This window comes from Emydura macquarii, unplaced genomic scaffold (genome assembly GCF_026122565.2).
Source record: "Emydura macquarii macquarii isolate MOO-44397 ecotype Brisbane River unplaced genomic scaffold, CSIRO-AGI_Emac_v2 contig_1027, whole genome shotgun sequence".
Lineage (NCBI taxonomy): Eukaryota > Metazoa > Chordata > Testudines > Chelidae > Emydura > Emydura macquarii.
In genome coordinates this window covers 20,209,144-20,233,385 of record NW_027131164.1, presented here as the reverse complement: position 1 = coordinate 20,233,385, position 24,242 = coordinate 20,209,144, and the positions used below count along the sequence as shown (strand labels likewise).

At 37.4% G+C, this 24,242-nt stretch overlaps 1 protein-coding gene across 5 annotated transcripts in view; it reads right to left on the bottom strand.

The window, feature by feature from the left end:
* Positions 1–24,242, bottom strand: part of SH3YL1 (SH3 and SYLF domain containing 1) — a 94,760-nt gene that overhangs the window by 45,300 nt on the left and 25,218 nt on the right. For 4 of the 5 annotated variants that reach the window (XM_067544890.1, XM_067544891.1, XM_067544892.1 and 1 more), the window contains exons 2-7: positions 23,240–23,350; positions 21,882–21,995; positions 19,217–19,281; positions 13,041–13,153; positions 6,028–6,156; positions 620–782 (exon numbers count right to left, since the gene is read on the bottom strand). In XM_067544890.1, coding sequence (XP_067400991.1) covers positions 620–782; positions 6,028–6,156; positions 13,041–13,153; positions 19,217–19,281; positions 21,882–21,995; positions 23,240–23,350 — 695 coding nt within the window. Of the gene's footprint in view, positions 1–619; positions 783–6,027; positions 6,157–13,040; positions 13,154–19,216; positions 19,282–20,011; positions 20,083–21,881; positions 21,997–23,239; positions 23,351–24,242 lie in introns of those variants that run through there. The other variant, XM_067544894.1, reaches the window with a different exon arrangement.

Below are 24,242 nucleotides of genomic sequence, written 5' to 3'. Positions count from 1 at the left end.
GTAGAAAATAAATTATATATATTGTAGTTTCTCTCAGTAGCATCAGCTGTTATATCTAGACAGATAATGTTGTCTAGCCATCGATAATGTCTTTTCCCATAATTCTCAACATTTTCTCAGTAATTAAATATGATGGCCTAATGAAAGTGTAGTAATTTTGGATGGGAAAAAGAAGGAGCAGATAAATTCAACTAAAAACACTGGTTTGTTTCAAATATTAAGAATGAAAATTTTTCTTGAAACTAAAACTACAGCAGAAAAGAATATTTTGAATAAACTTTTCTGATTCTGGTGCGTCAAATACAGATGTGTCTGTAAGTTGGTTGCCTTCTTTGAAACAACGTAATGAAGAATTATAATGTTAGATTGGAGTGTGCACAGCTAAAGTTAATTGTAAGGTTCTTCTATAGAGGAGGTCACTATGACAATACTGAACAATTCACTGGAGTGAATACAGTATACCCAAAAAAGGCACCCTATCCTTCCATCAGTCAGCACTCAACATATCCAATGACTTCAATGTGAGTGCCATCCACACAGCAATATTAGGATTAGTTCCAAATGTAGATTAAAGGATTTAGCAACAGAGTGAGCCAATATGGAAAAGATGTGTTCTAACCTTCCTTTGTTCCCTTGCTGCTTTCCTTGAATTGTTTTTCTGTTCCTCATTTTCATATTTTTCAGTAAAGGAATCCAAAATTTCATACAGATCATCTGATTGAGCAGGGCGAGATACATCACCAAATAAAATGGCATTAGCTCGAATATCTTGACCATAAAATCTAGGGGAAAAAATGATATCAGTTACTTTGATCATCATCTCATCTGTACTTCTAGTTTAACCTACAGTTTAAAAGATTCCTTATGCTCGGTGTCATTTCTACATATTGTATAAATATCAATTACTTGATTTCTTAAACTGATTACCTACAGAGGAGTAGCAGAAGTCCTATGCTCAATATAAATTGAGACAAAGTATAGGGAACAGACTTGTTTACCCTTGGAAGGATGAATACCTGAGAGACCATTTGTTTGACTGGTGCTAGTTGCAGTGACTGTTTGACAGTTTGACCGTGTGTTTGTTTGGAAAGTGTGAATCGGGAGTGTTTTGTTCCAGGTGGGCCTTGAGTAGTTGATTGGAGAGTGAGGCTTTCAGCCAGGGCAACTACTTTGAGTCAGCATCTTTATAAAAAGCAACCAGTTGTGAACCAAGTGAGCTGCAAACAGAGGAGAAGCAAACAGAGGGAGTTTGCCTGGGAGTCCGTCTTGGGGGAGAGCCCTCACTGAGTTTTGTCTTTCAGGCTTTAGTGAACAGTAAATACAACATCTGAAGAGGCTCCTAGAGGAAAGATAATATAGATAGTGAGTGATCAGCTGTTGTGACCTGTACAGGATGTGTCTTGTCTTTCTCCCAGAGGATAGAAGTGACTTCATCTGTATGAAGTGTAAGTTGGTCTCCAAATTGGAAGAGATGGTTAAAGGACTAGAGACCCAACTCTAGTCCTTTAACTGGCATTGCATCAGAGAAATTGAAGACTTTCTTGATAGAAGTCACAATTTGTTACTGCAGGCTCAATAGGCTGAAGAATCAGAGAGGGCAGTGCATGGGAGACTGAAGAATGGGAAAGAAAATTGGCAGCATGTGACCTCCATAAGAAAGAGGAGAACTCATATACCCCCAAAGAAGATAGCGGTAAGCAACCGTTTTCAGGTTCTCTGCTGAGAATGGTTTGGAAGAGTCATCTGAGAGAAGGGACCAGGAGGAGACCTCATTGATTGGAAAGAAGGGGATGCATTATCCTGGGGATGGAGGTTCCATGACCAACACTCCGAAGAGAAGGAGACGGGTGGTGGTGGTCAGGGACTCCTTCCAAAGGCGGACAGAGTCATCCATCTACCATCCGGACTGCAAAACTCGAGAAGTGGGCTGCTTGCCTTGAGCTAGAATTCAAGATGTGACAGAGAGTCTGCTGAAATGCATCAACCTCTCAGACCACTACCCCTTCCTATTTCTCCACATGGGCACCAGTTACACTGCTGAGAATGACCTTGAGGGTCACTGCAGACTACGTGGCTTTGGGAAGAAGGATAAAGGAGTTTGAAGTGCAAGTGGTGTTCTCGTCCATCCTTTCTGTTGAAGGAAAAGGCCAAGGTAGGGACTGTCAAATTGCAGAAGTAAATGCATAGTTATGCAGGTGGTGTTGGAGAGAGGGCTTTGGATTATTCAACCATGGGATGTTGTTCCAGAAAGAAGGATTGCTGGAAGATATGGTATCCACCTAACAAAGACAGGAAAGAGCATCTTTGCAGACAGGCTTGCTAGTCTAATGAGGAGGGCTTTAAACTAGGTTCACCATGGGACGGGACCTAAGCCTGGAGGTAAGTGGGGAAGTGGGAAACAAGGAGGAGGGTGCTACAGGGGATGACTCCTGATTCGTACTGAGAAAGTAGGGCAATTGGCTAGTTATCTTAGGTGCCTGTACACGAACGCAAGAAGCCTGGGAAATACGCAAAAGGAATTTGAAGTCCTGGCACAGTCAAGGAACTATAATGTGATTGGAATAAAATACTTGGTTGGGTAACTCACATGACTGGAACACGGTCATGAATGGGTATAAACTGTTCAGGAAGGACAGGCAGGGGAAAAAAGGTGGAGGAGTTGCACTCTATGTAAGAGATCAATATGATTGCTCAGAGTTCCAGTATGAAACTGGAGAAAAGTCTGTTGAGAGTCTCTGGGTTAAGTTTAGAGGTGAGAGCAACAAGGTGGGCATCTGTTATAGACCACCAAACCAGGAGGATGACGTAGATGAGGCTTTCTTGAGACAACTAATGAAAGTTTCCAGATCATAGGACCTGGTTCTCATGGGGAACTTCAGTCACTCTGACATCTGTTGGAAGAGCAATATAGCAGTTCATAGACAATCCAGGAAATTTTTGGAGAGTGTTGTGGACAACTTCCTGGTGCAAGTGGTAGAGGAACCAACAAGGGGCTATGCTTCTCTTGACCTGCTGCTTTCAAAAAGGGAAAAATTGGTAGGGGACGTAGAAGTGGGTGGCAACCTGGGCAGCAGTGACCATGAGATGGTTGAATTCAGAATCCTGACAAAAGGAAGAAAGGAGAACAGCAGAATATGGACCCTGGACTTCAGAAAAGCAGACTTGGACTCTCTCAGAGAGCTGATGGGCAGGATCCTCTGGGAAGCTAATATGAGGGGGGAAAGGAGTTCAAGAGAGCTGGTTGTATTTTAAAGAAACCTTATTGAGGATGCAGGAACGAACCACCCCGATGTGCAGAAAGAATAGCAAATATGGCTGGTGACCAGCTTGGCTTAACAAAGAAACCTTCAGTGAGCTTAAACACAAAAAGGAAACGTACAAGAAGGGGAAGCTTGTTCAGCTGACTAGGGAGGAGTATAAAAATACTGTTCAAGCATGCAGGAATGAAATCAGGAAGGCAAAGCACAACTGGAGTTGCAGCTAACAAGAGACTTGAAGGGTAACAAGAAGGGTTAGTAATAAAAAGATGGTCAGGGACAGTGTGGGCCCATTACTGAATGGGGGAGGCAACCTAGTGACAGATGATGTGGAAAAAGCTGAAGTACTCCATACATTTTTTGCCTCTGTCTTCACAGACAAGGTCAGCTCCTAGACTACTGAACTGGGAACCACAGAATGGGGAGGAGGTGAACAGCCCTCTGTGGTGAAAGAACAGGTTCAAGACTATTTAGAAAAGCTGAATATGTAAAAGTCCATGGGGCCATCTGAGGCTGCTGAAGGAGTTGACTGATGTGACTGCAGAGCCTTTGGCCATTACCTTTGAAAACTTGTGCTGATTGGGGGAGGTCCTGGACGATTGGAAAAAGGCAAATATAGCATCCATCCTCAAAAAAGGAAAGATGGAGGATCCAGAGAACTACAGATCAGTCAGCCTCACCTCAGTCCCTGTAAAGATCATGGAACAAGTCCTCAAGGAATCCATTTTGAGGCACTTGGAAGAGAGGATGATGATCAGGAACACTCAGCATGGATTCACCAAGGGCAAGTCATTATTATGACAAGGGCAAGTGATTATTCCCCTCTATTTGGCATTGGTGAGGCCACACTTGGAGTACTGTGTCCATTTTTTGGGCCCACTACTAAAGGAAGGATGCGAATAAGTTCGAGAGAGTCCAGTGGAGGGCAGCAAAAATGATTAGGGGACTGGAGCACATGACTTATGAGGAGAGGCTGATGGAACTAGGCTTGTTTAGTCTGCATAAGAGAAGGGTGAGTGGGTATTTGATACCAGGCTTCAGCTACCTGAAGGGGGATTCCAAGGAGGATGGAGCTAAGCAGTTTTCAGTGGTGGCAGACAACGAAAAAGGAGCAATGGTCTCAAGTTGCAGTGGGGGAGGTCTAGGTTTGATATTAGGAAAAACTTTTTCCACTAGGAAGGTGATGAAAAACATTTCACTAGGAGGAAGGGTGAAAAACATTTCAGTGGATGTCATTTTTTAGTAAGCATGTACAAGTAACTGCTTCCTGCGTGGCCTAGTTCACAAAGTACACAAACCTTTAAGACCCAGTAGTACGGTCTGCCTATTAATATGGGAGACATGTCTATAACCTCTTCTCTTCCCTCCTGAATGCACTTTGCTTTCTGGTCTTGCCTGGGCTGTGCCAGGGGAGAACCTCCTTGCATGTCCCTCCCTCATATTTTCCATATGTATTCACATAAGGGCCTGTAAAACCATGTTTTTACTAAATATGAATTAATGCCTTTGGTACTGCACAACTTAAAATTGGCACAGTACATTTGGACATTTGGGATTTTTTTTTAGAAGTCTTTACTCTTATAAACAGCAATATTAAGATGGGAGATTTTTAGAAGAGAGAGACATATTCAATTTAAAATTGTAATTGTCTACAATTCAGACTGGTTTGACTTTAGTGTAATTTTCAACCAAGTGGTCTGACTCAGACAAGATTGCAAACCTGTCAGAATACAGCATGGGAAACCTCATCTTTGGAACCACATGTTAAAAGTAAATATTTAATTTTCTTGGGAAAAATAAAGTCTGTTGGAAAGATTTTAGTTTTATCATATCATCTTTGTCTAATTTTAATTTTATAGTATTGCTATCATCTTAAAAAGCTCAAGTTAAAGATTAGTATGTGTATGTTTTCAACAATGCCACTAGAATGGAAAAGACTTTTAAAACGTAGAAAACTGGACCTAAATCTCCCATCAATTGTGATAGTTTTAATGGTTAGCTATGGGTAAAATAAAACAAATCCAAAAACCCTAAGAAGCAGGTCTTGAACTTCTTTAGTGAGACTCTAAACCATAACCCCTAACTTATTTCTTTAAAAAAAAAAAAAAAAAAAAAAAAAAACACCACTGAACCAGATGTCTGACGTTTCCCAGTCAAACACCTAAATACCAACCCCAAATTCAAAGACATTTTATTCTAATGAAAATAAGACAAATAACCCATATCAGAAATAAACTTTTTGCATGGTGCAGTGGAATAAATGTTCATATGTAGGCAACGTACTTCCAATACTCAAACACAACCACTAATGCTTTTGGAGATACCACAGGTCAAATTTTGCTTTAGATAATCACGTGCAATTTCTCATGAAATCATTCCAAGGACAGAATTCCAAGGTCCACTACACCAAAATATATCAACTATGCACCATTTTCCTTTCTATTTACCCTGTAAGTATAGTACTATCTCTGATTTGTGTATAAGTTAGGACTATAAGATTTATTTTGAATATTTTCCTAAAGGTCCATCCCACTAAAACTCCAATGTAACCCATCTGATGATGCACTACAAGATATGGAGGAAACACACATAAACAATATAAAATGTCCTTTAACATTCAGAAACTATTGATTATTACTGACATTTCCCCCCAAAAACAGCGTGGGATATTTTCACAGCTATTGAATATTTCAAAATTGAATATATTCTTGTTTATTACCCTAATACCCTCATCATTTGATTTCATTAGATCATTTTGAATTGGACTTACTTGCGATTAGTTTCCTTTCTTTCAATTAAACAGGTTCCTTCTAAAGATACTCCTGCAAACAACCCTCGCGATTTGCAGTATGTATAGACAGCAGCTGAGCTTCGTACGGCAACATCACCTTCTAAATTTCTACAAAAAAGGAAAAAAGTTTGTCTGGCTCTTTTCAGCATGCTATTGTAACATGAACAGCAGTTGACAATTGCTCATTCTAAATTTTACAGTTTTCGGGAACCATGATCAAATTATTTTTCACAATCTGTACTTCTTATTGTCCAATTACTACTTTTTTTTTTTGGCTGCAACTGAACAAATGCATTCTTCACTTATTTTCCACATCTGGATTTTGTGAGAGAAAAAACTAAAAGGAAAGGCGCACTGTGAATGAGAATTACAATGGGTGGAGAAATAAAACAATAATTAAATTATCCAGTCTCTCAGACAATGAAATAACGAGCCATTTTATAAATATGATAAAATTGTACAGAAAGATGGTCATTTTCCTTTTAATAATATAGATATGGAGATTTAAGATACAGCCATGTGTTCACCTGTAATTTAAGTATTTTTGACCTATAGGTTGACCTTTGCTTCATATCTATCTGTTCCTTTTCCCTCTGTTCAACCTTATTATTTCCTACTGGAGAGTTTAAAAAAATGTAAGCCAATGCAATATAAATTTAAATTGCAGTGCTTCTACAAAATTGTCAAACAACTCAATGGCTTATACTACTTCTATTCTAAAGATAAAATAGCTATTTCCACATTGTTTAAACTGGCAGTTTTCTAACACTGATCTTCAGTATGTTGGTACACAATACCAGTATCAAAATTTGTATGGCTATGCTGCAGAACAGAGCAGTCAGAAGGAATTTTGCTTTGCAGGGGAATACGTAGAAACATAGGAATTGCCATATTGGCTCAGGCCCAAAGTTCATCTAATCCAATATCCTGTCTCCAGCAGCGGCCAGTACCACATACTTCAGAGGAAAGAGTAAGAATCCTGCAGTAGGCAGTTCTGGGATAATCTGCCCCCCCCCCCACGTTAGGTCTCAGCTGAGTTTCCAATATTTAGAAATTCACTTATGCCCTGAGGCATGAGGTTTAACATCTCTTCCCTGAAATTAAAAGGTGAATCCAGCCCTGGGGACTGGTTGTGAAAGGCCTTGCAAGTTAAGACAAGCAGTATATGTTTGATGTGATTGGCTAAAATCTCTTTGGCAAGTACAGGCTTCTGAGTCTATATCTCTCTGGATCGTTGCTAGAACCTTTTTAAAAAAAATGTAAGTACAACATTTTTTCTCCTCTAATCCATTGGAACAGTGGCTGTTTCTAAAGGAGGGATTGCATATTTTTGTTAGCAGCTCAGCCACTTCATATTTGAGATCTTTCAGAACTCGTAGATGCAACACCTAGGTCTGGTGACTTACTGCTTTTAAATGATCAACATCCTTATCTTCCCAAAGGGCTCCTTTAGCTCCTTGTGATCCAGCAGACCCACTGATTCTGTCACAGGCTCCCTGCTTCTGAAATACTTTAAAAAAATCTCATTTGTTTTTACAACTTTAGCTATTTGCTTTTCAAAATCCATTTTGGCCCTTCTAATTTCTTCTTGTATTTACTGCCTGCTATAATTTATGCAATTGTGTATTGGCTTTATTAGGGTCAGACTTCCAAATTTTGAAGGATTTCTGTTTGAAGAGACTCTCAAACCTTGCAACTAAGCCATATTGGTCTATACTCCCTTTTAGTTGAACAGTAGGCATGTATTTTTAGTGCTTGTCTTCACAAGTATGAGCTCAAGATATAGCTCAAGTTTTTCTCCCTAACACGACTCCCATCCACACACAAACATCTCTAGTTCAAGTTAGATGGTGGTTTAAATTTGAGCTAGCTGATCTGTCAGGAAATGAGAGCTGAAGCTCATGTGCTGCTGCTTGAGCAAGTAATGCAACGGCAATGCAGCAGCTCAAATCACAACTCATCAGGTGTTAGTCCATTCACACTGCTAATCTAGTCATTCTGTGTAGCTCAGATATGTTGTTTCAGAAAGTAAGTCTACATGTGTGGTGGCATGTAAAGTACAGTCACTGCATATCCAGCTAGCATGGGTATAAATAGCAGAGTTGATGGTGAGGCTTGACTTAGGCAGGTAGAGTGGAGTGCCCTATGCATGTGAATATGTATTTATGCTACACAGGTTCTCTACATGCCCAAGCAGTGTCTCCCATATATACATGGTCTTTTTAATGGTGTAGCAGTAAGGAAAGGAGTAACTCAAGTGAACAAACTTCATTTAACTGTTGTAGTGAAGATAAACTGAGACTCTATTATTATGTTTTTAGTACCATCCATGCCACCTCTAGGAGTTTTACTTCCTTTACTTTTAGCCTTAGGACCTCTCTGAATAACATTCTCATTTCATTTGAAGCTCCCTTTCCAGTGGTCAGTGTCACAGTTACTTTATGGTGCCCTACTTGCACTTTGGATGTTGAACCTAACTGTATCATGGTCACTATAGCTTAGCGTTTCTACTACTATCACTTCTTGAATTAGCTCCTGTTATTTAAGATCAAGTAAAAATTGTTCCTCTCGCATGTTCTATACTAGCTGTTCCAAGAAACAATTATCTAAAGTGTTGAGAAATTTTCTTTAAACTTTGTCCCGTTGTGCAATTTTATCATTTTCTATGGGGGTAGTTGAAGTCCTCCATTTCATCATTTTGTTAGATTTTGCTGCCTCATTGATCTTACTCAACATTCTGCACTCTGTTTCATTCTTGACCCAGAGACTGGTAGTAGGGCCTACTAATATATTTACTTTCTTTTATTTTGGGATTTGTTTCCATTCTACTGGATGGTTCTCTCCACGCAGAATTTTTATCTGGCTACATTCAATGGAATGTTTTAGAAACAATGCCACATTCCCACCTCTATTGCCTACTCTATCTTTCATATAACAGATACTATAGTATACCATTGTTTTTCATCTTATCACCAAGGTTCAATAATGTCTATTACATCAAAGTCCTGGTACATTGTAAAGTATTCTAGTTCATCTATTTCTGACTTTAAACTTCTTGAATTTGTGTATCATAGATGCCGTTGTGTTACAGAGCAAATGGAGGAATTCCAAAGCAGCTCTCCATTAAAGGAAATATAGCTAATGTCAAGGCACTAAATCACCAGATAACAGTATTGCCAATCCCAAGAATTCAAAAATCATTAGATTGAAAATTTAACTTCCCCATAAATGAAATTGGCTTAAAAAATCATAAAGTTATAATTGTGGGGTGTTTTTATTTGCCTTCTGGTTTTTAAGTCCTCAGAGTTCACGTTTTCCAGCTTTTCTTTGCAACCATGAGGGCTATTCTGTCTTTAAAATAAAAGCCAAATTTCTCATTGTATTCGTGATTCTCAGAGCAGGAGCTTTATGGAAAAACCCCAGCAAATATCATGAAATTTGTGATAAAAATCACTCCCCCAGCTTCTGGCAAAGAGTGGCTAGACACACTCAGGGCATGGTGTTGTATCCCAGGACAACCTGGCCAATAGCTATTGATGGGCCTATCCTCCATGAACTTATCTAGTTCTTTTTTAAACTCTTCTATAGTTTTGGCCTTCACAACATCCCCTGGCAAGTGTTCCATAGGTTGACTGTGTGAAAAAGTACTTCTTTTTGTTTGTTTTAAACCTGCTGCCTACTCATTTCACTGAGTGACCCCTAGTTCTTGTGTTACGTGAAGGAGTAAATAACATTTCTTTATTCACTTTCTCCCTATCAGTTAAGATTTTATAAACCTCTATCATATAGCCTCTTAGTCATCTCTTTTCCAAGATGAAAAGTCCCAGTCTTTTTACTCTCTCCTCATACCAAAACTGTTCCATACTCCAATAATTTTTGTTGCTCTTCTTTTTTAATTCAAATATAGCTTTTTGAGATGGGACAACCAAATCTGCATGCAGTACTCAAGATAAGGGCATACAATGGATTTATATAGAAGCATTATGATATTCTGTTAGCTTTTATGACTGCTGCTGCACACTGAGATGTTTTCAAAGAACTATCCATAATGTCGCCAAGATTTCTTTCTTGAATGGCAATAGCTAATTTAGAACCCATCATTTTGTATGTTGGGATTATATTTTCTAATGCGCATTATTTTGCATTTATCAGCAGTGAATTTCAATTGCCACTGCCACCAGTCACCCAGTTTTGTGTGATCCCTTTGTAACTTTTGACAATCTGCTTTAGATTTAACTACCATAAGTACCTTGTACTGTCTTCAAGTTTTGCCACCTCAATGTGTATCCCTTTTTCCAAAGTATTTATGAATATGTTGTACAGCATTGGTCCTTGTACAGACCCCTAGGGGAATACCACTATTTACCTCTCCCCATTCTGAAATGTCCTGATGCCCTGCCTCCGCCCCACAATCACCGTTTTTCTCATGCTGTCCTCTCAAATAGAACAGCTCTTCCTGAGCTGGTCCACTAAGCCTTATCATTCAAATCCATCCTTAAAACCGATTTCTATCTTTATGTTCAGAAGATAGGTAGCATTTTATTTATTTTTAAAGAAAACCGCTCTGCCAAATTCTGTGCCATAACCTATAACTTGTCAAAACCAAGATATGACAGACTAGAGGGTGTAGTAAGATGTTACGTATGGAATGATTCTAAGCATAAGGCAGATCGTGCAAAGCAAGAATTCTAAATTTTGCTCCTAGACTAACATGGAGTGGAACTATTCTGGAAATATATTCAGTTTATGGGAAGAGTTCAGTTTTATTGCACCTAAGCACACTCCTCTTAAATGTCAGAAGTGACAGTTGTAATCTTGGACTTTAAAGGGAGGTCTTGCTTTGGTCCTCAGTACAGATGCCCAAAAAAGTTAGTGTGCCAAGACATTTTTTATATTACAAGGTATTTCTTTGATATTCATATTTATTAAACCTACACAGGAAGTTATTCGGTCAGCCTTGCTGTACACATCCCTTTCCTGAATAACCACATATGCTTTTTTACTGTGACCCTAGTCTTTTCTCTTATACCCAAATCCCAAGCATTGTACTATTGCTTCTTTATCACAGCAGATGCATAAATAGTATAAGCTATTTGGGGTAGCAAGGTACCTAACACATCTCTAAGCAACGTAAAATAATAAGTAGGAGATTGCATGTTATGTGTCACTATACATATTAGGAGTTTCTGCTAAAAGGATGGAATAGCACCCTATATAGATCCTCAGGGAAAGGAATGAATAAATTACAAGGAGAAACTCAATCTTGCATGAAATCTTGGTATGCACTTAACTTAACTCTTATCTGTTATCAAAATACGGATTATATCCTGATGTAACAACCTAGCCCTGGGGAAAATCTCTCATTACAGGACATATTTATCATTAATTGCTGAATCCAGTAAAAAAGAAGGAAATGGCAAAATATTTCACATATAACCTATGTTGTATGTTAGGAAGAGAGTCATTTAATATTTGAAATTAAAAAAAAGTGATATTGTTTAAAAGGACACTCTTAAAACAGTAATTTGCATTATAAAAAGTGCTCTGTAACAAGTTTTCAAAGATCCCAAACAAACTCTACTACCCTTTTCCTTTGGTAAATACTTTCCTCTTATACTGCAATATAAAATAAAATAGATTTTGTTGGTATTCGGTTAATGAAAAATAAAAACAAAATACAATTTACTATATATAAAAATGACTTGTTATAATAAATCTTTTTCTAATCAATATCTGCACTTCATGCCAGTATAGATCTAGGAAAATTGTATCAAGTATTTATTTCATTATGAAAAGTGCAAAACATATGTATCATAAAACCTCTGGTTAGAGATGTTTTAAAAAAGGTCAGAAAATGTTTTTTCCTATGGAAAAAAATGGACTTTTTGGTGAAATATTTGAGCCAAAACCAAAATATTTTTGATTTGGAAATGCCACTATGGTGTCTCATGGGAGCTTCAGTTCACGTGCCCCATACTCTCATTGTCTTCTATAGAATGGGTTCCCTGGTTGGACGCCAACTCTCACAATGCACCATTCATTCCCCTTTTGGGGGGTGGTGCATCCTGGGAATCCCAAAGCTGTGGCACATCATGAGAAATAAAGTCCAGATGTGGAGCCTGGCCCAAAGAGAAGAATGGGGACTTGAAGCAACAGACCTACAACTTCTATGAGGCATAACTGAGCATCAAAGAGCATAATTGAATCAAAGTATTTTAATTTTGGCCCCAAATTTATTCCTTCAGGTTTATGGTTGTTTGGATTTTTTACCAAAAATCTGTAGAAAGCAGACACTTTTCACAAAAGTCATTTAATTGATACCCAAATTTTTAATCAAAAAAGTAATTTTGACAGAAAATTTTTGACTACTTTAAAATAGTCAAACAATTGGCCAACCCAAAAAAACAACCAGAACTGACTACATGTTAGAACGTTCCCTACAGTCACTTCTCTCAAGCAAAAGACTAAGTAAAAAAAGAATAGCCTTAAACTGGCTCAAGGTTAACAAACTTGGGGTCTCATAGACCAGAAAGGTAACCAAATTCCAGAATTAAGGACCTTCCTCTAAAAACTTCCTGTACCCAGTTCCCAGATTTTCAAATCTAGGGCCTTTGTGAACCCAGCTTATTTCATCTCTCTCAATCATACACAGAAAGAAGCAATTTATTCTTCTTTCCACCTACAAACAATCGCTATCTTATCTAGACAACTTTTATTAGCAGCCTCTTTCCCACTGCTTTCTGTATGTCTGACAGAGAAGGACGAGACTTGGCTGAGACTGCACAATCTGTGTTCGATTAACATGACATAATACTGCAAAGATAACACTGGCCAAGAGAATGATAGGTTTTCCACAAAATTACTGAGCAGTTTATTAGAATAACTAACTAAGATTTATAAGTATTATTTTAAATAAGATTATGGAAGTACTATTTTGTCAATATATACATTTAAAACATTTTATTTGAATTTTTTATTTTAATGCTACTCACCTCCCCAAAGGCCCAATTGCTACTGTAAAATTTCCTCCAAGTGTAAGATTGCCACCTTTTGCAAAAGCATCAACTGCTCTTTCATGGTTCAGTATTATTACTAAATCTGACACCTAGGAATCAAGTAAAAACAACTATATTTGCTGCTTGAAACGAATATTTGAATGTTCATCCATCTCAAGAAGGAAAGAACACAAACATGCAAATCTGTAGATCAGCAAAAACATGATAGTATATAAACCATTTTCTGGAGTTATCCATCTTCAAGTTATCCTCCTAGTGAAAAATCAGATTAAGAATCTCAGCATTTTTATTACTCTTGATCATTTAAGTACTGTGACAACATAGCCAAGGACGCAACTATTTTTTGTTGTTGCTGTTCTCCATCTCTTTGTCTACCATTCATCTGTCCTGAAAGAAGGAAGCAATAGGGGGGAAAAAAAAAGTCATTGAGGAAAATACCTATGATTATGGTTTCTCATTATCAATGAAAACCCATTTTCTGAACACAACAAGCCAAATTATGATACTTTGCCAATTAAATGTTACACTAATTTAAATAAATATTTGTGAAAGCCTCAACCAGTTTCTTCAATAAAGTAACTAATGCAAAAACTCTAGAGATAAGCATCTATTTTCTCCTTGGGTTTTCCAAATGAAAAGAATGACTATATCTACCAAATATATCATGTTACTGTGCTATGACAAAAATTACATCTGTTAGAGAATGGCATCTTACCACCTTTGCTTATTACCTACAGTAAAATAGAAGAGAAAGGAAGTTGTGCACACTCATATCACTACTGTAAGGTTGTGGAATTGACTAAATGAAATCCAAAAGTTTTTAAAAAGCTGGCTGAGAAGCTCACTAAACCAATTATGTTGACTCTCACTACATTCTGGAACACTGCAAAAGTTCCAGAAAACTGGAAGAAAACTATTGTGGTGTCATAATTTTAAAAGAGTAAATGGGTGACCTGTGTAATTATAGGCTGTCAGTTTGACACTGATCCCAGGAAAGATAATGGAGCAGCTGATATGGGACTTGATTAATAAAGAATTAAAAGAAGGAACTATAATTAATGCCAATCAACATGGGTCTATGGAAAATAGATCCATTCAAACAAACTTATCTTTCTTGGTTGATACAGGTAACAGTGTTCATAGAATATATTTAGACTTCTGTAAGGTATTTGAGCTAGCACTGAACGACATTATGATTAAAATTTAGAACAATACAAAGTTTACATGGCACACATTAAATGGATTAAAAGCTGCCTAACTGATAGGCCTCAATGTAATTTTAAACAGAATCATTGTCATGAATGTGTGTTTCTAGTGGGGTTCCATGGGAATCAGTTCTTGGCCCCACCCAACTTAACATTCTTATCAATAACCTGAAAGAAAACATAAAATCATCACTGATAAAGTTTATAGATGATACAAAAATTGTGGGGGTGGTAAAAAATGAAGATAGCTGATCACTGATACCAAGAAATCTGGATCTTTTGGTAAACTGGGCACAAGCAAACAAAATCACTTTAATATGGCTAAATACATGTATGCATCTAAGAACAAAGAATGTAGGCCATACTTTCATGATAGGGGACTCTATCCTGGGAAGCAGTGTTTCTGAGAAAGATTTGGGAGTGGTGATGGATAATCAGTTGAACATGAGCTCCCAGTATGATGCTATGGCCAAAAGAGCTAATGTGGTCCTTGGATGCATAAATAGGGGAATATTAAGTAGGAGTACCGGAGGTTATTTTATTGCTATATTTAGTATTGGGGCAAACACTGCTATTATACTGTGTGCGCCATTCTGGTGCCCACTGTTGAAGAAAATGGTGAAAAATTGGAGAGGTGTCAGAAAAGAGCCACAAGAATCATTAAAGAATTAAAAAACCTGCCTCGTAATGAGAGTCTCAGGAACTCAATCTCTTTAGTTTACAAAGGGATGACTTAATCACTGTTCATAAGTTCCTACACGTGGAACAAATATTTAATAATAGGCTTCTCCATCTAGCAGAGAAAGGTATAGCATGGTCCAAAGGCAGGAAGATGAATCTAGACAAATTCAGATTGGAAATATGGAGTACATTTTAACAGAGTAATTTACCATTAGAATAATTTACTCAGGGTTGGAGTAATTTACTTGGGTTTGGATTCTCCAATACTGACAAATTTTAAATCAAGATAGGATGTTTTTTCTAACAGCTATGCTCTAGGAATTATTTGGGTAAATTCTATGGCCTGCATTATACAGGAGGTTGGACTAGATGATCACAATGGTCTCTTTTGGCCTTAGAATCTCAGACTCATAGACTTTAAGGTCAGAAGGGACCAATATGATCATGTAGTCTGACCACCTAACCTATGACTTAGTTACTGAAGTCCTCAAATCATGGTTTAAAGACTTCACAGTCCAGAGAATCCACCAGCAAGTGACCCATGCCCTATGCTACAGAGGAAGACGAAAAACACCCAGGGTCCCTGCCCATCTGCCTGGGGGAAAATTCCTTCCCGACCCCAAATATGGAGATCAGCTAAACCCTGAGAGCATGTGGGCAAGACTCACCAGCCAGACACCCAAGAAAGAATTCTCTGTAGTAACTCAGAACCCATCCCATCTAATATTCCATCACAGGCCATTGGGCATATTTACCTTGAGTACTCAAAGATCAGTTAATTGCCAAAATAGGCTGTCCTATCATACCATCCTCTCCATAAACTTATCAAGCTCAATCTATAAATCCTCCTGTAATTATTTCCTAACTAATATCTATAGGAAGCATTACAGAAAAAGAAACTCATCTAAAACCCAAGCTTGGTTCTAAAAGGATGAGTCAGACAAGATAAATTAAAAGACAAAAACAGTTTAATAAGCAGATCTAAATAAATGTAATGAATTTTTAGGAAAAGTGGTGGAAGAGTCCTATACTGGGTCTAGGTCCTAAATGGCAACAACATTTTATTTCAAAATTTTACATATCTGTTTTATAACAAATCATACCACAGAGTTTAGTGGCCAGGCAGACTTCCCTTAGCTCCAAAAATGTTGCTATGCATCTCCATTCCTAGTCAAGAAGCTCCATGGAAGATTTAGTGGAAATATGGGTTCTATACTCCAGTAGATGGCATCTATAGTTACCTCTAAATGGGGTGGGTGTCTTAAGCATCCATTAATTTGAACAGGCTATATGATCTAATAAGTCTGTTGCCTCTTCAATGTCTGTGGTTTTAGGATTCTAGGATGACAGAATAGATTTCTCAAATAATACATAGAGCATTTAAAACTATGGTAACAGATAAATCTTGCAAAGGTCCTATCAGATAACTGAAACATAAGAAGAAATATATTGACTAATTTGAAAAATAATAAACATTAAGGCTGTTGGACTGGCTTTGTATATAGCAATGGAAAATGCAAATGAAGACATCACATTTTACTGAAAATATAAAAAACATGGCTTCCTGAGTGACTGACCTTCAGGGAAAAAATATCTTTAAGAGAGAGGCTTTGGCAGAATTTGATATATTTTAATATAATTGACAGGTAATATTGATTTTTATTTTAAGCGTTTTAAATTTTATCATCTATTTAAATTGTCACAGTTGCATGAAATTATGGGTTAAAGTTTTTTATTTTTATCCATTTTAATTTCTCCTCTTGCGGGAAATTATGGGTGCCAGACAATTATTTATTGACAGATGCTGAGACTCAAAAGTTAAAGCTTTATAACATTTAAAACAAAAATTGTCAACATCATGTCTAAATATATAAAGTACATATTCTTAAATGAACAAATCATACCTGTTTGTACTATTTATTTGCTAGTCCATTTGTAACCAGGCTAATTCAAAAAGCCTAAATCACTGGATTATTGATTCTGATAAAAAAGTTTTCAGGTAGCATTTTTCTTACTTTGCCTATCTGTAAATTTCTATGATCATTGGTGGATTTTTTTTCAGTTTGTGTATATACAGTAAAATTGACATTTACCAATACAAATCTAATCCTTCTAAGCCTATATATAGATTAGGAACAATAGTAAGACTAAAGTGACGTAAGTATTATTCTGATATTCAATCAGAGTAGAGTAGAGTATGAAAATGAAACTATATTTTGACAAGGAGAGGAAAGCACAGTTAAATTATATGAAATAAGTAATTATTGGAACATAAAGTGTGTCATATGAGAGGCCAGCTTCATATATAGAAAGTACCAAGAATACTACAGGAATTTAGGAGAAGAAATTTCTGGAATAGCTAAAAGCTATGCAGTTTAACAACTTTCATCCCAATTCTGCATTTCCTGGTTTGCAAGTGTTCGATGTGTCAAACTTAACATGAGATTATTGTTACAGGAGAGAGAAGGAGGTCTATCATGTTTTTTAATCTAAAGCAGTGGTTCTCAGACTGATTTGATCGGGCTCCCTTTCTTTTTGTCTGTAGTCATTTATGTCCTCCCTCCCTCACAAGCACATATATTACTACCCAGCTCTGAAGGCAGAGCAACAGAGGCAGAGCAGTGGCTGCTGGCCGGATGCCCCATTCTGAAGAAAGCGCCACACCAGCAACAGAACAGAAGTAAAGGAAGCAATGTGAAAAGTGATATTTATCAATATCACTTTTCCACGTAAGACTTAACACCCCATTGCCACCCTTACTTCTGCACTGCTGCCGCCACCCTGGGACTAACAGCCAGAGCCCCGCCACACCCAGGAGAGGGATTGTGTGATGGGAAAGAAAGGAGAGCCTGAGTTGGGCTGCCTCCTGGTGAGGGATTAGGGAGAGGGGTAGAAGGAGAGCTCGAGCTCGGGTAAAGGGGGGTCCGGCTGTCAGCTCTGGGGCGGTGAGGCTCCAGCTGTCCCCTTTATCCGCACCTCGTGGGTATGCATGGCTCTTCTGCAGAAGGCCCAACCACCTGGGGCTGACAGCCAGAGCTCTTTTAACCTCCCCCCAAAAACATACAACTCACATCTCCCATGCCCTTCCTTGGGAGGCCCGCCCCATAGTTTGAGAACCGCTGAGCTAAAGAAGTACACATACATATTGTATTGAGAAAGAACAAACAAGTCCTGTATGGCTACAGAAATACATATACACATATATAAACACATTAGATTTTCAACAATAGGACTTCCCCCCAGTCCAGATGGCTCATGTGCACTACACTTAAAAAGTTGTCCCCTTGTTAAGAAATGTTATTTTAGGCTCTGCTCCAAGACTCAATACAAGTCTCAATGGGCCTGAAACCAGTGCAAATTTAAATCCTTGACTGTGACAGCAAGTTTTGCAAAGCCAGTAAGACTAAGAATCACAATATGTGGTTTTCTCTAGAGATCATCATAAGAAACCTTACAGGTTTTATATTGGCTACCTCGCACTGTTTCACCAATGCCAATGACAAGTTTATTACTTTATTTTCTAATATTTAGAAACAGTATGCTCTGTTTAAGAGCCCACTTACAGTTGATATATGCTGGAGTAAGTGATATGCACATAAAACTTGCATTTTTGTTGATTAATATAATTATAATCTATGCTTCTACTACACTTTTAACTGTTTTCACTTAGCTAGGTTTAACTTTAAAAAAAAGAGTTTTGCACATTTGTTTTTATATAAAATTTACCTTCACTTGTGTCCATCAATACTTTTTTTTTTTGGGAGGGGGGGGGGGCGGCAGGGGAGGAGGAGGGTGCCATGCAGTTCTTTTTACCATTTTGCACACACAACCATATCATTTCACTTTGTCTGCAAACACCATCTATATTTAATCCTATCAAGCGCAACTACAAAATCTTCTATCCCCTTTATCTCATGTCTTTATCCCAAGTACAATATGTTTGCTTATCAAACAGGGCTACTCTTTAGAAATGCATTAATTTATGTTTAATTATACTTCAGTCAATTAGCAAAGAGATCAGATAAGATCAGTTAAAGCAAACTAGCTAATGTATCAATCTTCATTGATGGATTATTTGCTTCCTATTCAAAATGTATCATTTTATGAAAACATGAGAAAAATCCATACTGTACATGCATAATTGTAAAATGAATTTCAATTATGGTTCGTGAACATTGAAACAATGCATATTTCAAGACATCAATGGATATAGCATTAAAAAAAACTCTACTTTTGTAAGATATTACAAATGTATTTAACACTCACCTCAATTCCAATTTCAAATCCACCACCAAGGCCAGCTATCCCTATTGCAGAAGGAGGAGACCAACCTGACCCACACAAAAATAAAATATGTATTACAAAAATTGATCCACATCACCATTTTCCTCTTTAGAATAACTAAAGGTCAATTAATACAATCTGAAAAATATTACCAATGACTGCATTGCACATCCAAATTTTCAAAATGAAACCTAAAAATTACGAAGCTAAATATATTTTGCCTCTTGTTTTTAAACTACATCTCAAAATTTTCAAAGGCATCCAAAACTGAGCTTGAAAGTTATGTTTGCAAAAGAAATACTGCTTTTCATGGAAGGCACGTGAAAAACTAGCAACAGCAAGTAGATAGCAAATGAAAACAGTGCTGCCTGGGGACAATGTGTTTGATAAATAATATTGTAATAGTAAAGAAAAAATTCCAAGTTATAAAATTGCATTTCAATAGTTAAAAGGACGTAATTACTGAAAACAACACTGCACATTGGAAATTTCACTGTGATTCTGATTACCGTATTAAAGAGACACTTCAGAGAGGGAAGCATTTACACTGAAGCACACTCGTTTTAGGCAACATGTTTGCAATTTTTAAAAAATATATTAAGGTGCATGTTTTCAAAAGCATCTTTCAAACATCATACATTTACATTCACTTAATCTTTTGGATACCAAGGCTTGTTTCAAAAAGGTATCACAATACTTCACACAGAACATCAGAGGTCTGAAAATATGAGGGTTTATGTGATGTATGAATGTAGCTAAAACTTTTTGTGAAGTTACCTTTAGGAGTGGTCATATATTTCTGCTAACAGTACTTCTCATTGCTATGCCTGTGTGTGCTTCACAGCATTCTTGTAAACAAACAAAGAATTAGTCCCCATATTTACACCGATCAACAGAGCAGAAATCTATTGCATGCTAAATACCTTCATTAGCTAAGATGAACTAATTCATGACACTGTAGTAAGCTACTGCATATTGAATTCCTAACACATTACCTAATGTTACTCACTGTAATACTTTTACTGGTAAATATTGATTTGAAACAACACTTTCTATTATAAATCAGACAGACAGACAAATAAGCCTTGGTAAGTAAGTAAGTAAGTAACAAGATAGGAATAATGTGTGTCAGAAACACCACTGTAACCACGGAGTATTTTGAAACATTCTTCTACGCAGGATCGAAACCAGGGTGGGGTGAGCGGGGGAGCCACCCAACGCTCAAAGCTGCAGAGGTGGAAAAATGGAGTGGAAAAATGCCAAAAAATAAATGGCAGGAGGTGCAAATATGCTTACTCACTTAATGATCATGCATGTGTTTCTTCATAATTAGTGCTGAAGATTGGCCACTAAAAGTTTTTTTTCTAAGGAGTGGTGAGAGGAGCTGCAGTAAGACCTTCAAAATCAGTCCACTAAAAAGTGACAAGTTTAAAACTGGATTGTTTTCCCCATACAACACATAAAACTTACCTATGAAACTCACTTACAAAAGATCACACACAAATAATAATAATAATACATAGATACCCTACTAGATTAAACATATTACAAAAGATATTAACCTTCATGCTTCAGAATGTAAGCTAATCACTGTGGGTATATTACACATTGTTCTGAAGGGTCTAGCACTAGCTGTTTTTACACTGCATGTGCACTAGAAAATATCATACTTGTTTTCCAGTTAAGATGCTGAAAAACCTAAGTCCAGTCAACAATAGTGCTTGCAGCACTACTACTGCAATGTTGCTGGAGATACAAACTTTTCTAATGTAAAATCAGCCTTAGAAACAGGCTACAGACGAGACAGATCACTGGTTTGATCTAATATGGCATTTAGAATCATAGAATATTAGAGTTGGAAGGGACCTCAGGAGGTCATCTAGTCCAACCCCCTGCTCAAAGCAGGACTAACCTCAGCTATATCATCCCAGCCAGGGCTTTGTCAAGCCTCAGCTTAAAAACCTCTAAGGATGGAGATTCCACCACCTCCCTAGGTAACCTATTCCAGTGCTTCACCACCCTCCTAGTAAAAAACTTTTTCCTAATGTCCAACCTAGACCTCCCGCCCTGCAACTTGAGACCGTTGCTCCTTGTTCTGTCATCTGCCACCACCGAGAACAGCCTAGCCCCATCCTCCCTGGAACCCCCTTTCAGGTAGTTAAAGGCCGCTATCAAATCCCCCCCTCACTCTTCTCTTTTGCAGACTAAACAAGCCCAGTTCCCTCAGCCTCTCCTCATAAGTCCTGTGCTCCAGCCCCCTAATCATTTTTGTTGCCCTCCGCTGCACTCTCTCCAACTTGTCCACATCCTTTTTGTAGTGGGGGGCCCAAAACTGGACACAATATTCTAAATGTGGCCTCACCAATGCCGAATAGAGGGGAATAATCACTTCCCGTGACCTGCTGGCAATGCCCCTCCTAATGCAGCCCAATATGCCATTAGCCTTCTTGACAACCAGGGCACACTGCTGACTCATATCCAGCTTTTTATCCACCGTTACCCCCAGGTCCCTTTCCTATGTTCTAGTTTATTAAAAGAAAAACAAGGAAGAAGGAAAAATGAATTATGTTTATTTTGAAGTTTCCCCAAGAGGTATAAAAGGAAAATACTCACTAATTCTTTTTTAACTGAGAAAATGTCAACTTACTTCCATTAGGAAGACGCGCTAATACAATCCCGCTGCCTCCTCGAGCAGTTACCAAAAATCCAGCTTTGATAACAGACAAAACTGCAAGGCCTTTAGCTTTAGCTATTACATGGGCTGAAATCAATTAAATATTAATTAGTTAATATTAAAATTTTCAAAACAGTATAAAGAACACACTAAAATACAATCATGACTTTAAAAATAACCATACATTTAATAATTTTCAATAAGAAAGAGAAAAAGCTTAAAGAAATTTATAACGAAATAGTGAACTAGATTAGTGAAATACAAAAAGAAATGACAATGGAGACTCAATATCTTTGCCTCGATGGATTTTTTAAGTGGATAATATTAACAGTAACATAGCACATGTTAATCTGAAATCATCTTATAAAAATGATTAACATCTTAATTATTATTCAGTACTTGGGATCATAATAAAGTGACATCAAAAAAGAAAATTTAAAGTCTTATTGCACTTTAAAGACTAACAAATTTAATTTCTGCAGGCATAAGCTTTCGTGGGCTGCAACCCACTTTGTCTGTATGCCTGCAGAAATTAAATTTGTTAAGTCTTTAAAGTGCTACAGGACTCTTGTTGTTTTTGCTGTATACAGACTAACACGGCTACCCCTCTGAAACTTAAAGTCTTATTATATACCTTCTGGAACATAATTAGTTTAAAATTCAAAGACAAACTTGGAATGTGGGACAAGGAAGGGAAATTAGAACACAAATAGAGGAAACAACATAAGAGATGGCAGAAAAAAGGACATTGGGAAAAACAGAAAGACAGCCTAATTTTCCTCTTATAACAGTTGTATCCTGGTGTAACTCCATTTAATTCCATTTTGATTTACAATAGGGTCAGAGGAAAATCACGTAGAGAGGTTATTTTTAGCTGCAGAACATATCTCCAAAATGTATATATCAAGGCTATAATTCTATCTTGAGGATTCTGGTGATATTAACTAACTACTACAGATGCACAGGGTTTCAATTACTATATCTGGTCCTTCCTATGTACCAGTCTATATAGGGCAAATATGAAGACCCCATCTATGCCACGTTCATCTACATAGCCACTCTGACAGTGACTTCTATTAGTGGGGGCACCTGGGGTGGGGATAGAGGGGAATAAGCTGTGAGAAGGGTTCACCCTAAGACTCCTGGATGAGAATGAATTTTACCTCTTAAAAGTAAAGTAATTTCACAAAAATCATAGCTGTAGGGTCCAGTTCTTCATTACTCTTGGAGAAAACGCACAGTGAACACACATGAAGACAATGGGAGTTTTGCCCGAGAGAGGATTGGAGAAATTGGCCCTTCAATTGCAACAAATTTGTATCCTTACTAACCAGGTATGATCTTATCCGGTCCATTTCTGGAAGTTATTTCTGTAAATTCTCGTAATATTTTAGCTGCCTTTTTTGCTTCTGACCTCAAGTTGGAAGGTATAGGATTATTCACTGTAAAACAATAGAAAAATGTATAATGTGATTATTAAAATTATACTTTTGGAGTCAGTTTAAAAGAGTTCATCCTTTTTTACTAGCTAACACAATAAACACTAATGCCATCAGCATGCATTTTTGTATGTAGAAATCCTACAAAATATACCAACCACCGAATAACGACACAAACAAGGTGAAAGAGTCTCCACTTTCTCTATACCTTATACCACAAGCACTATTCTCTTCCTCAAAAGTCCTTTTTATTTAAAGGCCCTGAAAGTGAACAAATTCAGGCTATTGTGGACTAAGGGGCAGTGGGAGAGATAGCAAAATTCCAAAGAATAAAGGTGAAAAGTTCCAGAGGGGTAGCCGTGTTAGTCTGTATACAGCAAAAACAATGAGAGGCCTGTAGCACTTTAAAGAATTAACAAATTTAATTTCTGCAGGCATAATCTTTCGTGGGCTGTAACCCACTTCGTCAGATGTCAGATTTTTTTTTTTTTTTTTTAAAAGAATAAAGGCTTTCACGAAGAACACCCCTTCAACAGCAACTTTTCTTTTATACCAAGAGGGATCCAGCTCAAAAATCTCTGTAAACTTCAACTCTGGGAGTGCAACAAGGAGAAAGGGACAGCACCTCCAGAGGGAAAATCCAAAGTCATTTAATGCTTTATATGTCAAACATCAGTATCAGCTCCATTCTGGAAACCCACTAAGCAGCCAATTTTTAATAAGAGTGACAACTACATCCAGATCTTTCCATAAGTTAATTAGATTTGTTTCATTTAAGCAATTAATGAACAGAATGTTTGTCAACTGTTTACTAGCAATTAATTGTTTATAGCACCCCAAAAATATGCTGGGTGCTTTAAAAAAAAAATCACTGACCTTACCTAAAAATGTAAAA